At 44.3% G+C, this 18,983-nt stretch overlaps 2 protein-coding genes across 3 annotated transcripts in view; one reads left to right on the forward strand and one right to left on the reverse strand.

Moving 5' to 3' along the window:
- Positions 1 to 11,173, forward strand: part of LOC122550957 (transmembrane protein 164) — an 82,045-nt gene extending 70,872 nt beyond the window's left edge. Inside the window, exon 5 of the mRNA XM_043692497.1 lies at positions 11,055 to 11,173. Coding sequence (XP_043548432.1) covers positions 11,055 to 11,059 — 5 coding nt within the window. The 3' untranslated portion in view covers positions 11,060 to 11,173. The remainder of the gene's footprint in view (positions 1 to 11,054) is intronic.
- ints4 (integrator complex subunit 4) overlaps positions 1 to 18,983 on the reverse strand; it is a 60,881-nt gene that overhangs the window by 13,565 nt on the left and 28,333 nt on the right. For both annotated transcript variants that reach the window (XR_006311980.1, XM_043692496.1), the window contains exons 13-18: positions 18,432 to 18,547; positions 17,078 to 17,211; positions 15,612 to 15,769; positions 12,121 to 12,214; positions 8,460 to 8,540; positions 4,672 to 4,802 (exon numbers count right to left, since the gene is read on the reverse strand). Coding sequence is in view for 1 of the 2 variants with exons in the window: in XM_043692496.1 (XP_043548431.1) it covers positions 4,672 to 4,802; positions 8,460 to 8,540; positions 12,121 to 12,214; positions 15,612 to 15,769; positions 17,078 to 17,211; positions 18,432 to 18,547 (714 nt within the window). In the remaining variant the exon portion in view is untranslated. The remainder of the gene's footprint in view (positions 1 to 4,671; positions 4,803 to 8,459; positions 8,541 to 12,120; positions 12,215 to 15,611; positions 15,770 to 17,077; positions 17,212 to 18,431; positions 18,548 to 18,983) is intronic.

The raw sequence follows: 18,983 nt of genomic DNA on the forward strand, positions 1-18,983 counted from the left end.
GGGGTGACCTTATAGAGGTTTACAAAATTATGAGGAGTATGGATAGGATAAATAGACAAAGTCTTTTCCCTGGGGCTGGGGAGTCCAGAACTAGAAGGCATAGGTTTAGGGTGAGGGGGGAAAGATGTAAAAGAGACCAAAGGGGCAACTTTTTCGCACAAAAGGTGGTACGTATATGGAATGAGCTGCCAGAGGAAGTGGTGGAGGCTGGTACAATTGCAACATTTAAGAGGCGTTTAGATGGGTATATGAATAGGAAGGGTTTGGAGGGATATGGGCCGGGTGCTGGCAGGTGGGACTAGATTGGGTTGGGATATCTGGTCGGCATGGACGGGTTTCACCGAAGGGTCTGTTTCCGTAATGTACATCTCTAGGACTCTATGACAACACATTAGTCTTCTGGCACCTCACTCATGGCTAGAGATGACACAAATATCTCAGCAAGTGGCCCAGCAATTACTTCCCTAGCTTCCCACACAGTTCTGGTATTTATCTAACTTTATACGTTTTAAGGCCTTCAGCACCTTCTCTCCTGGAACATGAACTGATTTCAAGACATCTCTATTTATTTCCATAAATACCCTAGCTTTCATGTTTTTCTCCACAGTAAATACGGATGAGACTTACTCATTTAGTATCTCACCCATTGATGATGCATTGAATTTGCTCCATTATTCAAAACGAGCAAGGCTGTAACTGCACCTTTCTCTCTGCTTTCTATATCCCTGGATTCTCTGAGAAACCTGTCTATTCCAGCCTTAAATAGATTCAGCATTGTAGGATCCACAACCCTCTGGGGTAGGTAATTCTAAAAGATTCACAACCCTCAGTGTGAAGTAACTTCACTGCATACCAACACATCAATTAGGTGTAGGAGCAGGTCACTTGGACCCATTGAGCCTGCCCCACCATCCAGTAAGAGCATGACTGATCTGATTACTCTATATTCTCAGCTACCCTTGACAACCTCTCTACTCCCCTGCTTATCAAGAATTGATCTATCTCCACCTTCAAAATATTTGAGGACTCTTTCTGAAAAGGTGGTGGAAGCAGAGTTACAAAGATTCAATGACTCTGAGAAAAACTCTCCCATCTCCGTTTTTAAATGGACGATGCTTTTTTTTTCAAAAAACAGCGACCCTTAGTTCTAAACCCTCCCATAATAGGATACACGCTTCCCATATCCACTTGCAAAGACCCATCATGATCTTACATGCCTCAATCAAGTTGCCTCCTACTCTTCTGAACTTCAGTGGACACAAGCCTAGACATTCCGACCAATCCTCATAAGGATTCTAGGAATAAAATTTCAATCCTGCCCATATCCCGAGACGATCTATCTGTGATTTAGATTTTTCAATCAGTAGAGGCAATCTCTCAGCATTTATCTTTAACAAGCCTCTCAATTTCTGCCAAACTTTCATGCTATTAGTTCCATACCACCCCCCGCTCCCAGCACCCCTTGGGTAGAAACAATTTCTCTCAACTTCCCTCCAATCTCAACAGGTTGATTCAATCAATGTGGCTGAGTAAAGGAAACAAGGGCACGGTGAACAATTGCTAATTTTGGACTGGGACTGGTGTTTCCTGATGAAGGGCTTTTGCCCGAAACCTCGATTTTCCTGCTCCTGGGATGCTGCCTGATCTTTTCCAGCACCACTCTAATCTTGACTCTGATCTCCAGCATCTGCAGTCCTCACTTTCACCTGGTACTAGAGAGAACTACTTTGCTTGTCACAGGGTACTGATGTACCTCAAGGGAACACAGGCGGGAGGAACAGATTGACGTGTGAAAATTATTGCAGTGTGAGGTAAAGGGAATATGAAATTCATTGGATGGAAGTGCAAAGCCAGCATTTGTTACCTGTCTTTAACTGCCCATGACTGATTGGTCCTTGAGAACATTTCAGAGGGTAAGAGTCTACATTATCTCTAGGGGTATGGAGTCACATGTAGGCCAGACCAGGGAAGGACAGCAGATTTCCTTCCCTAAAGGTCATTTGAGAACCACATGGCTTTTTTTTTAAAATGAGACTAACTTTTTTTCTAGATTTATTTTATTCACTCAGTGGATGTGCATGCCCCTGGCCGTGTCAACATTTATTACCAAGACGTATAGCTTTACATTGAGGGATAACAGATATAGGACAGATGACAGGTAGGTCCTTTACCCAGACAGTAGTAAGGGGATGGAATGCCCTGCCTGCAACAGTAATAGACTTGCCAACTTTAAGGGCATTTAAATGGTCATTAGATAAACATATGGATGATAATGGAATAGTGTAGATTAGATGGGCTTCAGATTGGTTTTACAGGTCGCACAACATCAAGGGTTGAAGGGCCTGTACTGCACTGTAATGTTCTATGTTCTAAGATGGTGGGAGTGAGCTGCCTTCTTAAACAGTTACAGTCCATGTGTTGTAGGTAGACCCATAATGCCATTAGGGAGGGAATTCTAGGTTCTTAATCCAGTGACAGTGAAATATTTCCAAATCAGGACGGCGAGTGGCTTGGAGGGGAACATGCATATGGTGATGCTCCTTGGTCATTCTCCTTGTTCACATAATGATGAGAGGTAACCTGACAAATTATGAGCATTCTGGGTAAGAGGCCAGAACCACAGGCACCGATGTAAAGTGATCAGGAAAGTACGTAAGGGAAATTTTGTTTTATTTCTTTTTACAGGTGATGGTTAGGATCTGAACATGTGGTAGAGGCAGATTTAATCAAGGCTTTCAAGAGCGATTTGGAGTGCACCTGAGGAGAAAAGATTAGTATTTTGTAGGGCTACGGGGAAGGGACGAGGAGTGAAATGGCCTCTTCCTGTCCTGTTACCATTTTGTGGCTCAGGTTTTGATGAAAGGTCATGAGCTGAATTATTAATTTTATTTCCTGCTCCACAGATGCTGCCAAGCTCGCTGAGCGATTCCTGTTTTTTTTATTACTTTCTTTGACTCTAATTCTAAGGCTGTGTTCATGGGTCCTAGTCTTCCCGCCTAATGGAAACAACTTCCCAGCATCCACTCTTTCTAAGCCATGCATTATCTTGTAAGTTTTTATTAGATCTTCCCCCAACCTTCTAAATCTAATGAATACAATCCCAGGATCCTCAGCCGTTCCTCGTATGTTAGACCTACCATTCCAGAGATCATCCATGTGAATCTCCGCTGGACACGCTCCAGTGCCAATATGTCCTTCCTGAGGTGTGAGGCCCAAAACTGGATACTGTATTCTAAATGGGGCTTAACTAGAGCTTTATAAAGTCTCAGAAGCACATCGCTGCTTTTACATTCCAACCCTCTTGACATAAATGACAATATTGCATTTGCTTTCTTAATCACGGACTCAACCTGCAAGTTAACCTTAGAGAATACTGGACTAGCACTCCCAGATCCCTTTGTACTTTGACTTTAGGAATTTCTGATCGTTTAGAAAATAGTCCATGGATGTTTTTTTTCCCCAAAGTGCAAAACCTCGCATTTGCTCACACTGAATTTCATCAGCCATTTCCTGGACCACTCTCCTAAACTGTCTAAATCTTTCTGCAGATTCCTCACCTCCTCAGTACTACCTGCCTGTCCACCTAACTTCGTATCATTGGCAAACTTCGCCAGAATGCCCCCAGTCCCTTCATCCAGAACATTAATATATTAAAGTGAACAGCTGCAGCCCCAACACTGAACCCTGCAGGACCCCACTTGTCACCGGCTGCCATTCCAAAAAAGAACTTTTTATCCCAACTCTCTGCCTTCTGTCAGACAGCAAATCCTCAATCCATCCCGGTAGCTCACTTCAAACACCATGAGCCCTCACCTTACTCAGCAGCCTCCCGAGTGGCACCTTATCAAAGGCCTTCTGGAAGTCTAGATAGATAAAATCCACAAGAGCCTCCTCTTTTCCAAAAGGCATGTGGCGTCAATGGCCTAGAGCTGTTTCTGATCAGTGAGCTAGCTGTACATACAGTTAGTAATATTCCTCAGCTAAAGATAGCAACTTGGAAAGAGAAGACAGAAAGGTGACCTGACAGAGGTCTCTATGCTTCTGGAAGGGCTTGACAGCAGAGATTTACACAGGGCAAAAACATCACTAATAAATCTAATCAGGAATCCGGGAGGAAGGCATTTACTCTGACAGAGGAGAGAAAGAGCGAGTGACCACCACACGAAGTTGTGGTGGTTGAGATGAATTGTATCGATACATTTAAGGAGAAGTTCATCAAACACATGAGGGGAGTAGATGTTAAGAGGATTATAAGGAAGAGGGAGTGGCAGGAGGCTCACGAACTAGAAACAGACCTGTTGCATTGGATGACTTGTAAGTTATACTGTAAACACCTATATAATTATGTAAAACACCCATCTCACTTTCATTTTAAATTCACCACAGCCACTCTACTTCATAATAAGCTCCACATTCCAACTAGTCTTTACATGAATACTGCTGAAAAATAGCAATTTGTTGAAGCTTTTTGTCTTGTACAAATCAGACCAATTTGCAGGAATGCTGATGTAAAAGGAAAATAATTTTTATACCGAGTTCAGGAGTATAACTATTCCCCTCCCCATATAATAGCATTTCTTGATAACTGTCCTGCTCAATGCTTTTCCCCCCCGGTAATACTCAAGTTCTGAAGTACCAGAGAACAATCCACCTCTGCAGGCAGATCCTTACCCTCTGGTTGTCCGAGCGGTCAGAATGAGTTGTAGCGCTTTTGCCTGAAGCCTCATGTGGTGGATGATTGCAATGTGTCTACTCTCCAGGCCGCTGTATAGAAACTCCAGCTTATATGTGTGTTCCAGAATCTGTAGGCAGAGAGAGACAGAGGGGAAGACTGGTGTAAAAGGTGTGGCTAAATAGATTTCAGTTTGATAGGGCAGCCTGTGAGGCTCTTAAACAGCTCGGGAATGGCTTCTGCATTTGTATAGCACCCTCTCACACCTAATACCTCAAAAACATTTCAAGTAACATACCACATTTGGAATAAATAATCTCAATTCCATGATGAAGCACAGCAGCTCTCGGTCACTGTTGGTTGCAGCTGAGTGGGTCTTGCTTCAGAGCCTCACTCCAGACCAGATGGGCACTGCCACGGGGTGAGGTGAGAGGGCAAACACTGCCAGTGGCATTGGCATAAAGGGGTGAACGAAGGCAGGGGTGTTTACTGTTGGTGGGGGAGAACAGGTTGTCATTGTTGGGGCTAATAATGATGGAAAAGGGAAGAGGTTGTTCAATATTGGAGTGAGATAGTAACTCCATTTAAATAAAGTGCAAGTCAATGATCTAAGACAGACTTTAATGGGCATGTTTAGTTTACACTGCAAGAAGGGGAGGGAGGACAAGGCTCCATTGGTATGTCACTTACCAGTCAGATTCCCAAACCTTCTTTCCATTGGATTCCTTGTTGGAGCCAAGGCCAAAATGTATAGAGACTCCAGTGTCAAATGGTAAGCCAACAGCTTAAATTGCAGTCAGCTGCTGACCAGAAAATCTTGAGCCAATTATTTTGAGATCTATTCGGTGGTTTTTTTTACAACAACAACTTACATTAATGTAGCACAAAACGTTGTCAAACAAACCTTGACCAAAATCTGTGTCAGTAAACTAGCATTCAGGAGCAGTGAGAGAAACAAGACAGAACTGGAGCTGTGATATGGGAGGGCCGCAGTGCTGGAAGAGGATACAGGAGTTCGGGAGGGATGAGGCCAGGGAGGGATGTAAACACATCATCAATGAATTTTAAGATCGATGCTAGCCAGTCTGTGAGCCAACATGGGTCAGTGAGCACAGTGATAATGGTCACACAGGGCTTGGTGCAAAACTCCTTCTTGCCTGTGACAAAAAGACAGCATACAATGTGCAGCTGACTCCAATCTGAAGGAACGGTGATATTCAGCAACAACTTGCTGAGCAAGTAACTTATCAGGAGAACAATGAGCTTGGAGTGTGAGGTACGCTCCAACTGCTCCCTCTAGTGATCACCTAAAGAACTGTCACCTATAACACAGCAGGGATATTCGGGCGGGATTAGACTATTTGTGCCTGCTCTGCCAGTCTCAAGGATCAAGGCTGATCCACCTGAATTCACAATTCGATTTTACTGTGTCCCTGCCCCTGCCACCCCCATTAACACCCTTGACTCTCTTGTCCATCAAAAAAAAGCTATGTAACTCAAACAATGACACAGCCTCCACAGCTTTCTGGAAAAGAAACCTCCACAGGCGAACTACCTTTTGAGAAAATATTTCTCCTCACTTCCATCTCTTCTCATCAAGTTCTGGTCTCCCCCACAAAATGGAAACATTCGACTTGTTTACATTCTTTTGGGCCCCCTCAGGGTTTTATATGCAGGGCTGTCCCTTGGGGGGGGATGAGAGTCCCAGGGCAAATCACACCCAGTCTCACACTGCCACCGTGGGCAGCACGGTGGCACTGTGGTTAGCACTGCTGTCTCACAGCGCCAGAGACCCGGGTTCAATTCCCGCCTCAGGCGACTGTGTGGAGTTTGCACGTTCTCCCAGTGTCTGCGTGGGTTTCCTCCAGGTGCTCCGGTTTTCTCCCATTGTCCAAAGATGTGCAGGCCAGGTGAACTGGCCATGCTAAATTGCCCATAGTGTTAGGTAAGGGGTAAATGTAGGGGTATGGGTGGGTTACGCTTCGGCGGGTTGGTGTGGACTTGTTGGACCGAAGGGCCTGTTTCCACACTGTAATGTAATGTAATCTAATCTAATCAGTCTCCTGCTCCTCTGCTTTAGGCTCCTTAACCCCAGCTCAGACCACTGCCCTTCCAGCCCCAGGCAGACTGACTCAATGCTGACACTCCCCTTCTCTGTCTGTCCATCCACAGGCTGCTCATCTCCTGCATTTGCTGGACAGAAGCAATCTCTGATTCACAGTTTTGTTTACTGGAGTGAGCTTTCAATGCTTTCAAGGGTAGGTTCACTCCCTGGGCCCTGGTGTATTTGAGCATTGGTGCACTGGATCCCAGGTGGGGCCTGGGAGACTCTCCCCAAAGAGCAAGACCCAGGTGCACACTCTGATTCGCCCCATTCTAGGGGCAGATCTGCTTCAACAAGACCTCCTTCTGTTCCTTTAGGCTGCATGCTGACTGAAGCCTGTCATCGCCACCTGATATCATTCACCCAACCTGTGCGTATGCTGACTCAGTACATGTGCTGCTTCTTCAAGTGTATGATTCATAAAACAAAGTGGCTTTTCAACCATCTCCACTCTGATATCCTTACAAAGTTCTTCAGCAGCTCATCGCTGCATTGCTCTCAACAAATCAGGCAGCCCTATCTAAGACCACAAGGCACAGGAGCAGAAATTAGGCTATTCAGCCCATCGAATCTGCTCCACCATTCAAAGTAGACAGGCAGGAAACTGGAAGAACACAGCAAGCCAGGCAGCATTAGGTGGAGGAAAAATCGATGTAACCCTTCTTCAGGATGGGGGTGGCTATAGGGGGAGCTGCAGATAAAGGGAGTAGCAGGGGCAGGGTGGTGAAGTGATAAGTTTCTCAACGCCACTCTCCCACTTTCTCCCTGTAACCCTTGATCCTCAAGAACCTATCTTAGGCTTAAATACACTCAGTGACCTGGCCTCCACAGATTCCATAGATTTACCACTCTCTGGCTGAAGAAGTTTCTCCTTACCTCCTTTCTAAAAGGGTCTTCCCTTTACTCTAAGGCTGTGCCCTCAGTTCTAGTCTCCCCTACAAATGGAAACATCTTCCCAACATCTACTCTGTCCAGGCCATTCAGTATTCTGTAAGTTTCAATTAGATGCCCCCTCATCCTTCTAAACTCCATTCAGTATAGATCCAGAGTTCTCAAACGTTTCTCATACGTTAAGCTTTTCATTACTGGGACCATTCGCGTGAACCTCCTCTGAAGACGCTCCACGGTCAGTATATCCTTCCTGAGATATGGGGCCCAAAACTGTGCACTCAGTACTCCAAATGTGATCTGACCAGAGCCTTACACAGCCTCAGAAGTATATCGCTGCTTTTATATTCAAGTTCTCTCAAAATAATGCGATTATTGCATTTTCCTTCCTAACTAATGACTCAACCAGAAAGTTTATCTTGAGAGGATCCTGGATTAGAACTCCCAAGTCTCTTTGCACTTCAGACTTCTGAAGTTTCTCCCGTTGACAAAATAGTCAATGCCTCTATTCTTCCTACCAAAGTTCATGACCTCACACTTTCCCACGTTGTACTCCATCTGCCACCTGTTTGCCCAGTCTCCTCACCTGTCCAAATCCTTCAGCAGCCTCCTCGCCTCATCAATGCTACCCATCCCTCCACCTACCTTTGTATCATCTGCAATTGAACGACATTCTAATGTGAAATCTGTCATTTGCACTGAGAGGTTGTGGACCACAAGGTGCAAGCGAAGGTGGGGGGTGGGGGGGAGGAGGGAAGGTAGTAACACAGAGGGGCAGGAGTGAATGAACCTTACCTGTTTCGCGGCAGCAGCTGCCATGGCATTCTGTTTGAGGTAGAGTGGGGCAGCTACGTTCCACAACTTTTCTTGAAGGGACTGTGGAGGGAGGAAAATGACATTTCCTTTCAGATTCTACTTCATTGTCACAGAATTCACACTTGCGCACAAACATGTATGATAGCTGCTTTCAGCAATAACATACATTTGCCTGAGTAGCACAAAACTGGAATCTTGCTGGATGGGATGTCGCTGAAGGTTCTCATCTCGCTCTCAACAGGACAAGTACAAGAATGCCAAATTTTATGTGATCTCTGAGTAAAAGCCTCTTCTCTCCAAGTGAGGAACTGGAGCATTAAGGAAACCCAGATTGTATTCTCAACTCCATCAAGAGTGGGAATATTGGAGATGTATAGGAAACAGGACGAGTCTAATCTGCCCTGAAAGGATGCTTCACCATTCAATTAGATCGTAGCTGATCTTTACCTTAACCCCACTACTAGCTTTGAGTTCACGACCCTTAATACATGCTCAAGAATAAGATCTATCAATCTCAGTTTTGAAATTTCCAGCTGACCGCCAGTCTCAGCAGCGTTCCAGCAGAGGGAGTTCCCAATTCCTATTACTGTACTCCTCGGGTGAGGTAGCACTTCCTGACATCACTCCTGAATAGGCACAGACTTGTTCAGGACTGTCTCTAGTGAGAGAGAGAGAGAGAGAGAGAAAGAAAGAAAGAGAGAGCGAGATCAAGAGCGAAAATATCCTATCAAATCCTTTCGTTATTCAAACCCTTCATTCCAATTGCCATTTAATCGTCTACACTCAACTGAGTATGAACAATCTTTTACCACTCTACTCACCCTTAGGAATACAAGAAAATGAGAAAAAGTTACAATTAAAACAGGTTATAAATGCTCAAAATCCCCAGATGAGGCCCTACAATACAATGGCAGTATACTGTCAAAAAGACTGACACGATCACAAGGCTTTGCATCTTGCACTCACCAGGACAAATGCAAGAATGCCAAGTTTCAAACAAACACAACCATTTATAATAGGTCAGAAAGGGTGCTGATTGGTTGGCAAGTTTACACTGATTGCATTCTACATGGTAACGCCTTGACCAAAGAGAGACTATAGGCTCCCCAAGCCATTGAGTAATTTAAAAAAAGTAGCAACACTCGAATGTACATCCTTGTACATATCTGACGTTAGAACAGTCCAATGATGGTGGACATTGGATGGAATCTTAAGGGTTTGAGCAACATGGGTGGGACCTGGCTCAGTGGTTAGCACTATTGTCTCACAGTGCCAAAGACCTGGGCTCGATTCCACCCTCGGGTGACTGTCTGTGTGGAGTTTGCACATTCTCCCCATGTCTGTGTGGATTTCTTCTGGGTGCTACTGGTTCCTCCCACAGTCCAAAGATGTGCAGGTTAGATGAATTGGCCATGCAAAACTGCCCATAGTCTCCAGGAAATGTGTAGATTAGATATTTTACCCATGGAAAATGCAGAGTTAGGGTAGAGGGGTGGATCTGGATGGTATGCTGTTTGAAGGGTCAGTGTGTGGCCATGCAAAACTGCCCATAGTGTCCAGGAAATGTGTAGATTAGATATTTTACCCATGGAAAATGCAGAGTTAGGGTAGGGGGTGGATCTGGATGGTATGCTGTTTGAAGGGTCAGTGTGGACTCGATGGGTCAAATGGCACGCTTTCACACTTTAGAGATTCTATGACTCAGGATGGTCAGAGTCAGGATGTACACTCTAAGGGGTGGGGAGCTTACTGCCAAGCAGCTCACCATAAATCTTCATTCATTAAGGGAGATGAAAGTTGGTGACACAGCTGTTACTCTCTGTGGAAGTGCCCCAAGTCAATGAGTAGTCAGTGCAGGGGGCATGGTGATCTGGCAGTATTCGAGGATGGAGTGCGGGGTGACATTGCACAAAATAATGTGTCAGAGCATAAGCCTTGGTGGAAGGTGGATAAAGTAGCAGAATTAGAGAGAGTGTTGGGTGAGGAATCAGGCAGAAGATGGTGGCACTTTCCCTGACTGTGGAGAAGGTCACTGACCTTCTTCCTACAATGCTGGGCATTCCTCCAAATTGCTGGGACTGCTCTAAGCCAGGTGGCAACTGCAGAACATGATGACATGGTCTCATGGCATTGCCTCCATGCTGAGAGAAGTTAAATCCTGTGCCAGCACCACCCACATCCAGATCACTTCCTACAAAGCAGGGAGAGGATACATTCCATGCCCAGGGCAAACAGGAGACACTGTGCAGGGCACCCCCAGACTGACAGTGCACACCTGGGTGGACAAGGGCTTTTTAAAAGTGATGCCAGTATAAGGGATACCAATTAATTCGAGGATATCAGGGTAGTGGCAAGACAAGGCTGGAATCGGATGTTATGGGTTTGATATGTCGATGCTCAGGTTTGGCAAGAAACTGAGAAAACTTGCTAGGCTTCGGGGTGAGAATCCTTGCAGAAGTATACTCTCATCGCTCATACTGAGCCAAAAAGTGCAAGATTCAGCCCATTGTCTCTGTAGTTTCCTCTGCAGATTAAGGTTCAAATCTCACCTTTAATACTCTTTTTAATCTACAGATTAATTCTGACTGAATTGGATAGCAGAACATTTTCAACAGGCCTCCTCCAGGTCTCAGTAATTAGATTACTTACAGTGTGGAAACAGGCCCTTCGGCCCAACAAGTCCACAGCGACCCGCCGAAGCACAACCCACCCAGACTCCTTCTCCTACATTTATTCCTTCACCTAACACTACAGGCAATTTAGCATGGCCAATTCACCCGAGCTGCACATTTTTGGACTGCGGGAGGAAACCAGAGCACCCGGAGGAAACCCATGCAAACTCCACAGTCAGTTGCCTGAGGCGGGAATTGAACCTGGGTCTCTGGCGCTGTGAGGCAGCAGTGCTAACCACTGTGCCACCGTGCCGGTCCTGCTCAAAGCCCAATGTTACCTCAGTGAATCCTCCAAATTACAGGGCGACACTCATATCCGTGGAATCATTTTCCCCGGTTTCAGTTACCCTCGGATTACCATGCCCCGAACATATTATAGGGGACCGGGCGGTTGCTGGGAAGGTTTGTGTCCCATTGAAATCAATGGGTTTGCTCTTATTCGCGGTTTCGGGCTTCCGCGGTAGGTCCTTGAACACATTCCTATACTATAGTCATATAGTACAGCAAGGAAACAGACCTTTCGGTTCAACACGTCCATGCCAACCAGATATCCTAATTTAATCTAGTCCCATTTGGCTCATATCCCTCTAAACCCTTCCTATTCAAGTTTGAGACAATAATGACCAAGGAGGATTTATTCCACATTTCCCAGCACTTTGGCTGCACCTACACCAGATGAACCACAGTACTTTGAGAAGGTGATTCACAACCATCTTCTCAGGGTAAGCAGAAATGGCAATGAACATCCTCTCCATATCCACACTGATAGAAGACTTTCAGATTATCTCTTAGTCTGCATCCTTTGGTTACTGATCCTCCTGTTAATGGAAACAGATGCCCCCTATTTGTCTACCGTCTCCCTACCAGTTATCCACTGAATTTTTACTAAATGGTTCACTTTGAAGGTCAGTGGGTAGTAAGGTGGAGTTACAATAAAGCAGCATTTTGAACACTGCACATACACTCACCTTCATGAGGAGGAGCTGGCATTCCAGGTAGGTGGCAGAGAACTCTGCTATCCCCGCCAGCTCTGGCTGTAGCTCTCCGAGTCTCTGTAGGTCACTGTTTAAGATTTAAAAAAAGGGAGCATTACTTACACAGTCTCAATGGAATCAATAAAGTCCTGCTCTGAACTTTAACCTTTAGCCACTTTTGCTGGTGGCATTGAGAGTATCCTCAGCAAAGGCCACTAAAACCATTCATCCCTGAAGAAGGCTGTTTGACCCACTATACGTGTGCCAGCTCTTTGAAGGGCTGACCAATTAATCCCTCTCTTGTGCTTTCTGCAAAGCCCTGCAGTTTCCCTTTTTAGAATACTTACAAGAGTCCTTTTTGAAATTTATGATCGAACTTGCTTCCATCGTCCTTTCTGGCAGCACATTCAGATCACACTTAGTGCATAAAATGCCTCTTAATATCCTGCAACTTCTTTTAAAAATTAACTTGGACCTGTGTCCTCTGGTTACTGATCCTTTCAGCAATGCTGAAGTTTCTCTGTATTTATCCTTAATAATTCTGAGCAACTCAATCAAATCTTCACTCCTTTCACATCGTTTGTGCTTTGTCCAACCATCTCAGCCTCTTCATCTAACTGAAGTCCCTCAACTTAGGCTCTGTTCCACCAAATCTCTGAACATTCACATCCTTCCTGCAGTGTGGCAGAGATTGTAAATCTGAGCTAATTTGCAGGCTTTTCTTAATTTTCATCTTTCACGAGATCTCAGAATCCCTGGCAGGGCCAGGATTTGCTGTCCATCCTTAAAAATGTATACACCAATTGTTGTATTATCACAAGTCTAGCAATCCACAGGTCCTGAGGTCATGGGTTCAAAACACACAACAGCAGCTGTTGGGATTTGAATTCAATAAATAAATCTGAAATTGAAAAGTAGTTGCAGTGAAGATGACCATGGAACTATTATCAATTACCATATCATCTGGTTCATTAAGGAAAGTCAGCATGGCTTTGAGTGAGGGAAATCATGTCTCAAACTTGATTTGAGATTTTTGAGGAAGTAACCAAAAAGATTGATGAGGGCAGAGCAGTAGGCACTGTTTATATGGACCGTAGTAAAGCCCTTGACAAGGTTCCACATGGTAGACTAATTACTCAAGTTTGATCACATGGGAGTCAGGGTGAGTTTGCCAACTGGGTACAAAATTGGCTTGACACTAGAGAGAGTGCAATGGTGGAGGGTTGTTTTTCAGACTGGAGGCCTGTGACCAGCGGTGTTCCACAGGGATCAGTGCTAGGTCCACACAAACAATTTGAATGAGAATACAGAAGGCATGGTTAGTAAGTTTGCACACGACACCAAAATTGGTGGCATAGTAGAAGTTTATTTAAGATAACAAAGGGATCTTGATCAATTGGGTCAATGAGCTAAGGCATGGTAAATGAGATAAATGCAAGGTATTGCATTTTGGTAAAACAAACAAGGTCAGGACTTTCACAACTAATGGTAGGGCCCTGGCTACTGTTGTAGAAACCTAGGGAGTTTAAGTACATAATTTTCGGAAATTTGCATCACAGATAGACAGTGTGATTAAGAAGGCATTTAGCACGCTTGCCTTCATTGCTCAGACTTTGAGTATACAAATTGGGACATCATTTTGAGATTGCACAGGATGTAGGTGAGGCCTCTTTTGGAGTAGTGTGCAATTCTGTTCACCCTGCTATAGGAAAGAGATTATTAAATTGAAGATGGCTCAGCAAAGATTTACCAGGATGTTGCCAGGAATGGAGGGTTTGAGTTATAAGGAGAGGTGGGATCGCCTGGGACTTTTTCATGAGCATAGGGAAGTTGAGGCGTAACCTTAGAGCTTTTATAAAATCATGAGGGGCATAGGTAAGGTGAATGGTGAGGGTATTTTCCCATGTTGAGGGAATGTAAAACTAGGGGGCATGTTTTTAAGTTGACAGGAGAAAGTTTTAAAAAAAGGACATGAAGGATAACTTTTTTTAAAACAGAGTGGTTCATGTGTGGAATGAACTGCCAGAGAAAGTGGTGGATACAGATGCAACATTTACAAGACATTTCGATAAGTGCATGAATAAGAAAGGTTTGGAGGGATGTGGGCCAAATTCAGGCAGGTGGGACTAGTTTAGTTTGGGTACATGGTTGGCATGGACTGCTTGGATTGAAGGGTCTGTCTCCATGTTGTATGACTCTGAATCTATTAATGTCTTTTCAGGAAGGAAATCTGTCATCCTTACCTGGTGTGATCCAGGTGACTCAAGATCTACATAAAAGGTTGGCTTTTATCTACCTTCTGAAAGGACCTGAAAGATCGATTAGTTCGGGGGCAATTAGGAATGGAAAACAAAAATTGACCCTGCCAGTGACACTCACCGCCAATGTCTTACCAGCCCACAAAGCTGCCTCCCCATTAGGGAGAGACAATTGGCAGTGGCTCATCCTGAGGGTCACCACACCTCAGGCAAAGGGAGAGGTTGAGAAGGTGAATCCTTCTTGGTAACCACAACCAGTACAGGAATTGAACCCACACTCTAGGCATCACAGTGCACATTTACTCAGTTGGCTGGATGGCTGGCTTGCAATGCAGCAACATTCACATCCCATGAAAAGGCACGGTGTTCTCAGTTTTATTAATAGAGGCAAACAGTACAAGAGTAGTAAAGTTGAATTTGTACAAGAGGGGGTTCCAGGAACGAGAAACTTCAGTTATGAGGAGAGGTGGAAGAAGTTGAGACTATTCTCTTTGGACAGAAGGCTGAGAGGAGACTTGAGAGAAGTTTGCAAAATCATGAGTGGGCTGGGCAGAGTCAACAGGGAGAAACTGTTCCCACTCAAAAGAAAAATAAAATAATGGGACATCGATTTAAAGGGATGGGCAAATGAAGCAAGGGTGTTAAGAAATATCTTTTGTCACACAGCGAGCAGTTAGGGAATGGGATACACAGGGAAGCAAGTTCAACTGAAGCATGTCGAAAGGTTTTTTTGCTCATCCATGGGATGTGGGCATCACTGGCTAGACCAGCATTAACTGCCCATTTCTGAATGCCCAGAGGATAGTCAAGAGCCAATCACATAGCTGCAGGTCTGAAGTCACATATAAGCTAGACCAAGGAAGTGAACCAGAACAGTTTCTCCAACAATGGTTTCATGGTCATCAACAGAATTTTAATTTCAGATCTTTTCTGTCGCTGTCAAGGTGGGATTCAAACCCAGTTCCCCAAGAATCACTGGATTAAATAATTAGATTATATCACAGGGCCATCATTTCCCCACCGGATGGTTATTTGGATGGAAATGGTAAGCAGGAATATGGGGAAAAGACAGGAGATTGACACTCGGGGACAGAACCAATACAGACAACGGGCCGAATGCCCTCCTTCTGCACTGTAACAATGCTATGATTTTGTGACGTTAAAACAATGATGTGACCCAATTGTATAAATAAAACATCATGCAATGTCATCACTGGAAAATCACACCGAATTGTTAACTTTAAAAGATCCTGCGCTCCCTGGGTGTCTAGATGTTGGATACTCTGAACTCGGTCAAGGCTTTGCTGCACAAACTGTCGGGATGAGTCTTCGCTTAACTCTACGCTTGTAGAATCTGAGACAGAGACCATCTTCCTGCCCGGCAACTGCAAAAGAAAAATATAGCTCAGTGATTGGCGATGTTTCAGAGTCTGGGTCAAGCATTGAGAAACTGGAACATCTCATGTACATTTCACTGCAACATTATTTTTGCACAACGCTCATAGTAAATGATCCAGCCTGCTGGCACAGGAAGGCACGGGAAGTTGTGATCACTGTATTTGCATTTATTGTTTCCGGGGTCTAGGTTAGATTAGATTAGATTCCCTACAGTGTGGAAACAGGCCCTTCGGCCCAACCAGTCCACACCGACCCTCCGAAGAGTAACCCACCCAGACCCTTTTCCCTCTGACTAATGCATCTAACACTATGGGCAACTTAGCATAGCCAATTCACCTGAACTGCACATCTTTGGACTGTGGGAGGAAACCGGAGCACCCGGAGGAAACCCACGCAGACACAGGGAGAATGTGCAAACTCCACACAGACAGTCACCCGAGGCTGGAATCGAACCTGGGACCCTGGTGCTGTGAGGCAACTTGTTGTCAGGTTATCTACATGCTCAAACTCCTTTGTTTAAAATTCATAGCTATATAAGTGAGCTAAGCCTTTCAGATGGCATTTAACAATCAAACATGTTGCGGTGGGCCTGGATTCACATGCAGGCCAGGCTTTCTTCATTAATGGACATAATGAATGGTCAAACAAATGGATTTTACAATAGTTGATATATGTTTGCTATTCGGCTGGCTTTTAATTCAAGATTTCCTTCCTAAGTTCAAATTTCACCATTTGCCTTAACGGAACTCAAATCCGTGTTCCCAGAACATGAGCCTGAGGCTCTGGGTTACATGTCTGATGACATTACCACTTGCCCCATGTTGTAGTAAGAAGCAAATTTGGTTTATTAATGTCTAAATATTAATCTTTTATCAATGTCTATTGGGGAAGGAAACCTGCTGCCTTACCCAGTCTGGACCTATTTGCAGCTTCAGTTCCACACCAACTTGCTCAACTCTGAACTGGTCTTTGAGGCAGCCCACTGACAAAACACAGTTGTTGATGTCTACTCTCCATCCTCTCAAGGTCAATAGGGATGGCCAATAAATTCCATCTTGCAAGCATATTCCTAGTACAAATATTGACAGAATGTTCAAATATCTCAAGGTCCTTTCCTGCACTCTTCTCCAGCGTAAACATTTCTAATTTCATTCAAATTCTGCCTTCTTCACGTACCTATTTCAGTGTCTGTTAAACTGCACTCCACAGTGCCCTGACAGCCCATACACCAGGTCTTCTGTGCTCTACAATTTGAACTGGAAAATCTTTCTAACTGCCTCCTGTCTTACACGTACCTGTAATGGTGGCACCAGGTGAGAGAGGCTATCCCGCAGGTAGGCATAATGTCGGAATGTGTGATCAGAGAAGAGTGCTGACATGGTAGGGCAGGTTTTGGCAGCATTGAATACCAGGACCAGCACAGCAATATCTGGTACAATAGGGAGTTAAGGAAACTCAGGATGACCTTTGTAAACTGCACAGACTCCAGAGACAACAGACCCACCCAGACATGTATTCACTCACACACACTATAATACAAAGCATCATTACCACCTTCATTCATTTTATAAAAACAGATCTAAAGAAAAGTTAATGTTATAAAATGAATACTTCACATAATTTTGGATTACCTTCCTGATTTGAACAGGAGACCCCAGGGTGTCTGGGTCAACAGGCCACTACCTTCTTTTGGAAGGGGAGTACGGTGTACAGCTATGGGCTCCACATTATAGGAAAATTGTGGATGCATTGGAGAGAGTGCAGAAGAAATTTACATAAATGGTTCCAGGAATGAGAAACTTCAGTGTTGAGGAGAGATGAAGACGTTAGGCCAGTTTTCCTTGGAGAAAAGCAACTGAGAGATATTTTTTAAAAATTCACATATGGGACATGGGCCTTGCTGGCTGGGCAGCGTTTATTGCCTGTCCCTAGTTGCCTCTGAACTGAGTGGCTTGCTAGGCCACTTCAAAGGCAGCTAAGAATCAACCACATTGTTGTGAGATCAGGACTCTTCTGTTAGTCAGACAGGTAAGGATGGCAGTTTCCTCCTCTAAAGGGCACTAATGAACCAGATGGTTTGTTTCTGACAATTGACAATGGTCTCATGGTCATCCATAGATTTTTAATTCCAGATTATTATCAAATTGAAATTCCACCATCTGCTGCGGCAGGATTTGAACCCAGGTCTCCCAAACATTAGCTGAGTTTCTGGATTAATAATCTAGAGATAATAGCAGTAGGCCATTGCCCTTGAGTGGATAAGGAGAAAATGGCCTGGCTCTCCCATAAAAGGAAAAAGAAACAGATTTAATGTGATTTGCAAAAGCAGCAAATGTGATGCGCGAATGTTTTTTACACAGCGAGTAGTTAGGGTATGGAAATGTGTGGGAGGCAGGTTGAATTGAAGCATTCAGGAAGATTCTCCAGCTTTTCTTTCAGCAATAAATTCAGGATAAATTCAGCAATTTCGCTTTCCATTCTAAACTTTAAACTTTTGAATCACATCCTAATACTTTATAGCAAAATGATTTTTCCCTACCAACATGCAGTCTCACAAATGACCCATTTGAGGAAAAGTGAAAACTTTTGTTCAGAGAGATAGAACATATCCATCTGTAATCAATCAGCATTAAAAAAAAAGTCAGATACATGCTGGGTCATCCATGTCTGGTTCTGGCGTGTCGAAGTATGGGTGTGTGCTGAGCAACTCTGGGACCAGTGGCAACACCAGAGTGGGATGCCTGCTTCCCAGGTACTTGAGACACCTACGAGGAAAAGAATATTCAATTATGAAAATTTCTGTGTATACAGTGCTGCATAAAGAACATCACCATTGCAAAATCTCAGCCCCACCCAAAGCTGCTTGGAGGGGAACTTGCAGGAGGTGGCGTTCCAATAGGAACGCAGGACCTTGAAGCAGAAATAGGCCATCAACAATGGAAGATTCAATAGAAACTTTCAAAAGGAGAACTGGATGAATATTTAGCAGAGAAAAATTTGTATGTCTACTGGCAAAGAACAGGCAGGTGAAGGGCCAGTCATGATGAGCAATGCTTCACACAGTCTTTGTTAACTTGCTAACCAAATAGCATCCTTTTCTCCTGCAGTATAAATTGTTATCATCAGAAATATGGCATGCTTATCCTGATGAATGTAAAATAAATGATAACCTGTCTCACTTTTCACCACAAATGCAAGAAT

The sequence above is a fragment of the Chiloscyllium plagiosum genome, chromosome 6 (genome assembly GCF_004010195.1).
Source record: "Chiloscyllium plagiosum isolate BGI_BamShark_2017 chromosome 6, ASM401019v2, whole genome shotgun sequence".
Taxonomy (NCBI): Eukaryota; Metazoa; Chordata; class Chondrichthyes; order Orectolobiformes; family Hemiscylliidae; genus Chiloscyllium; species Chiloscyllium plagiosum.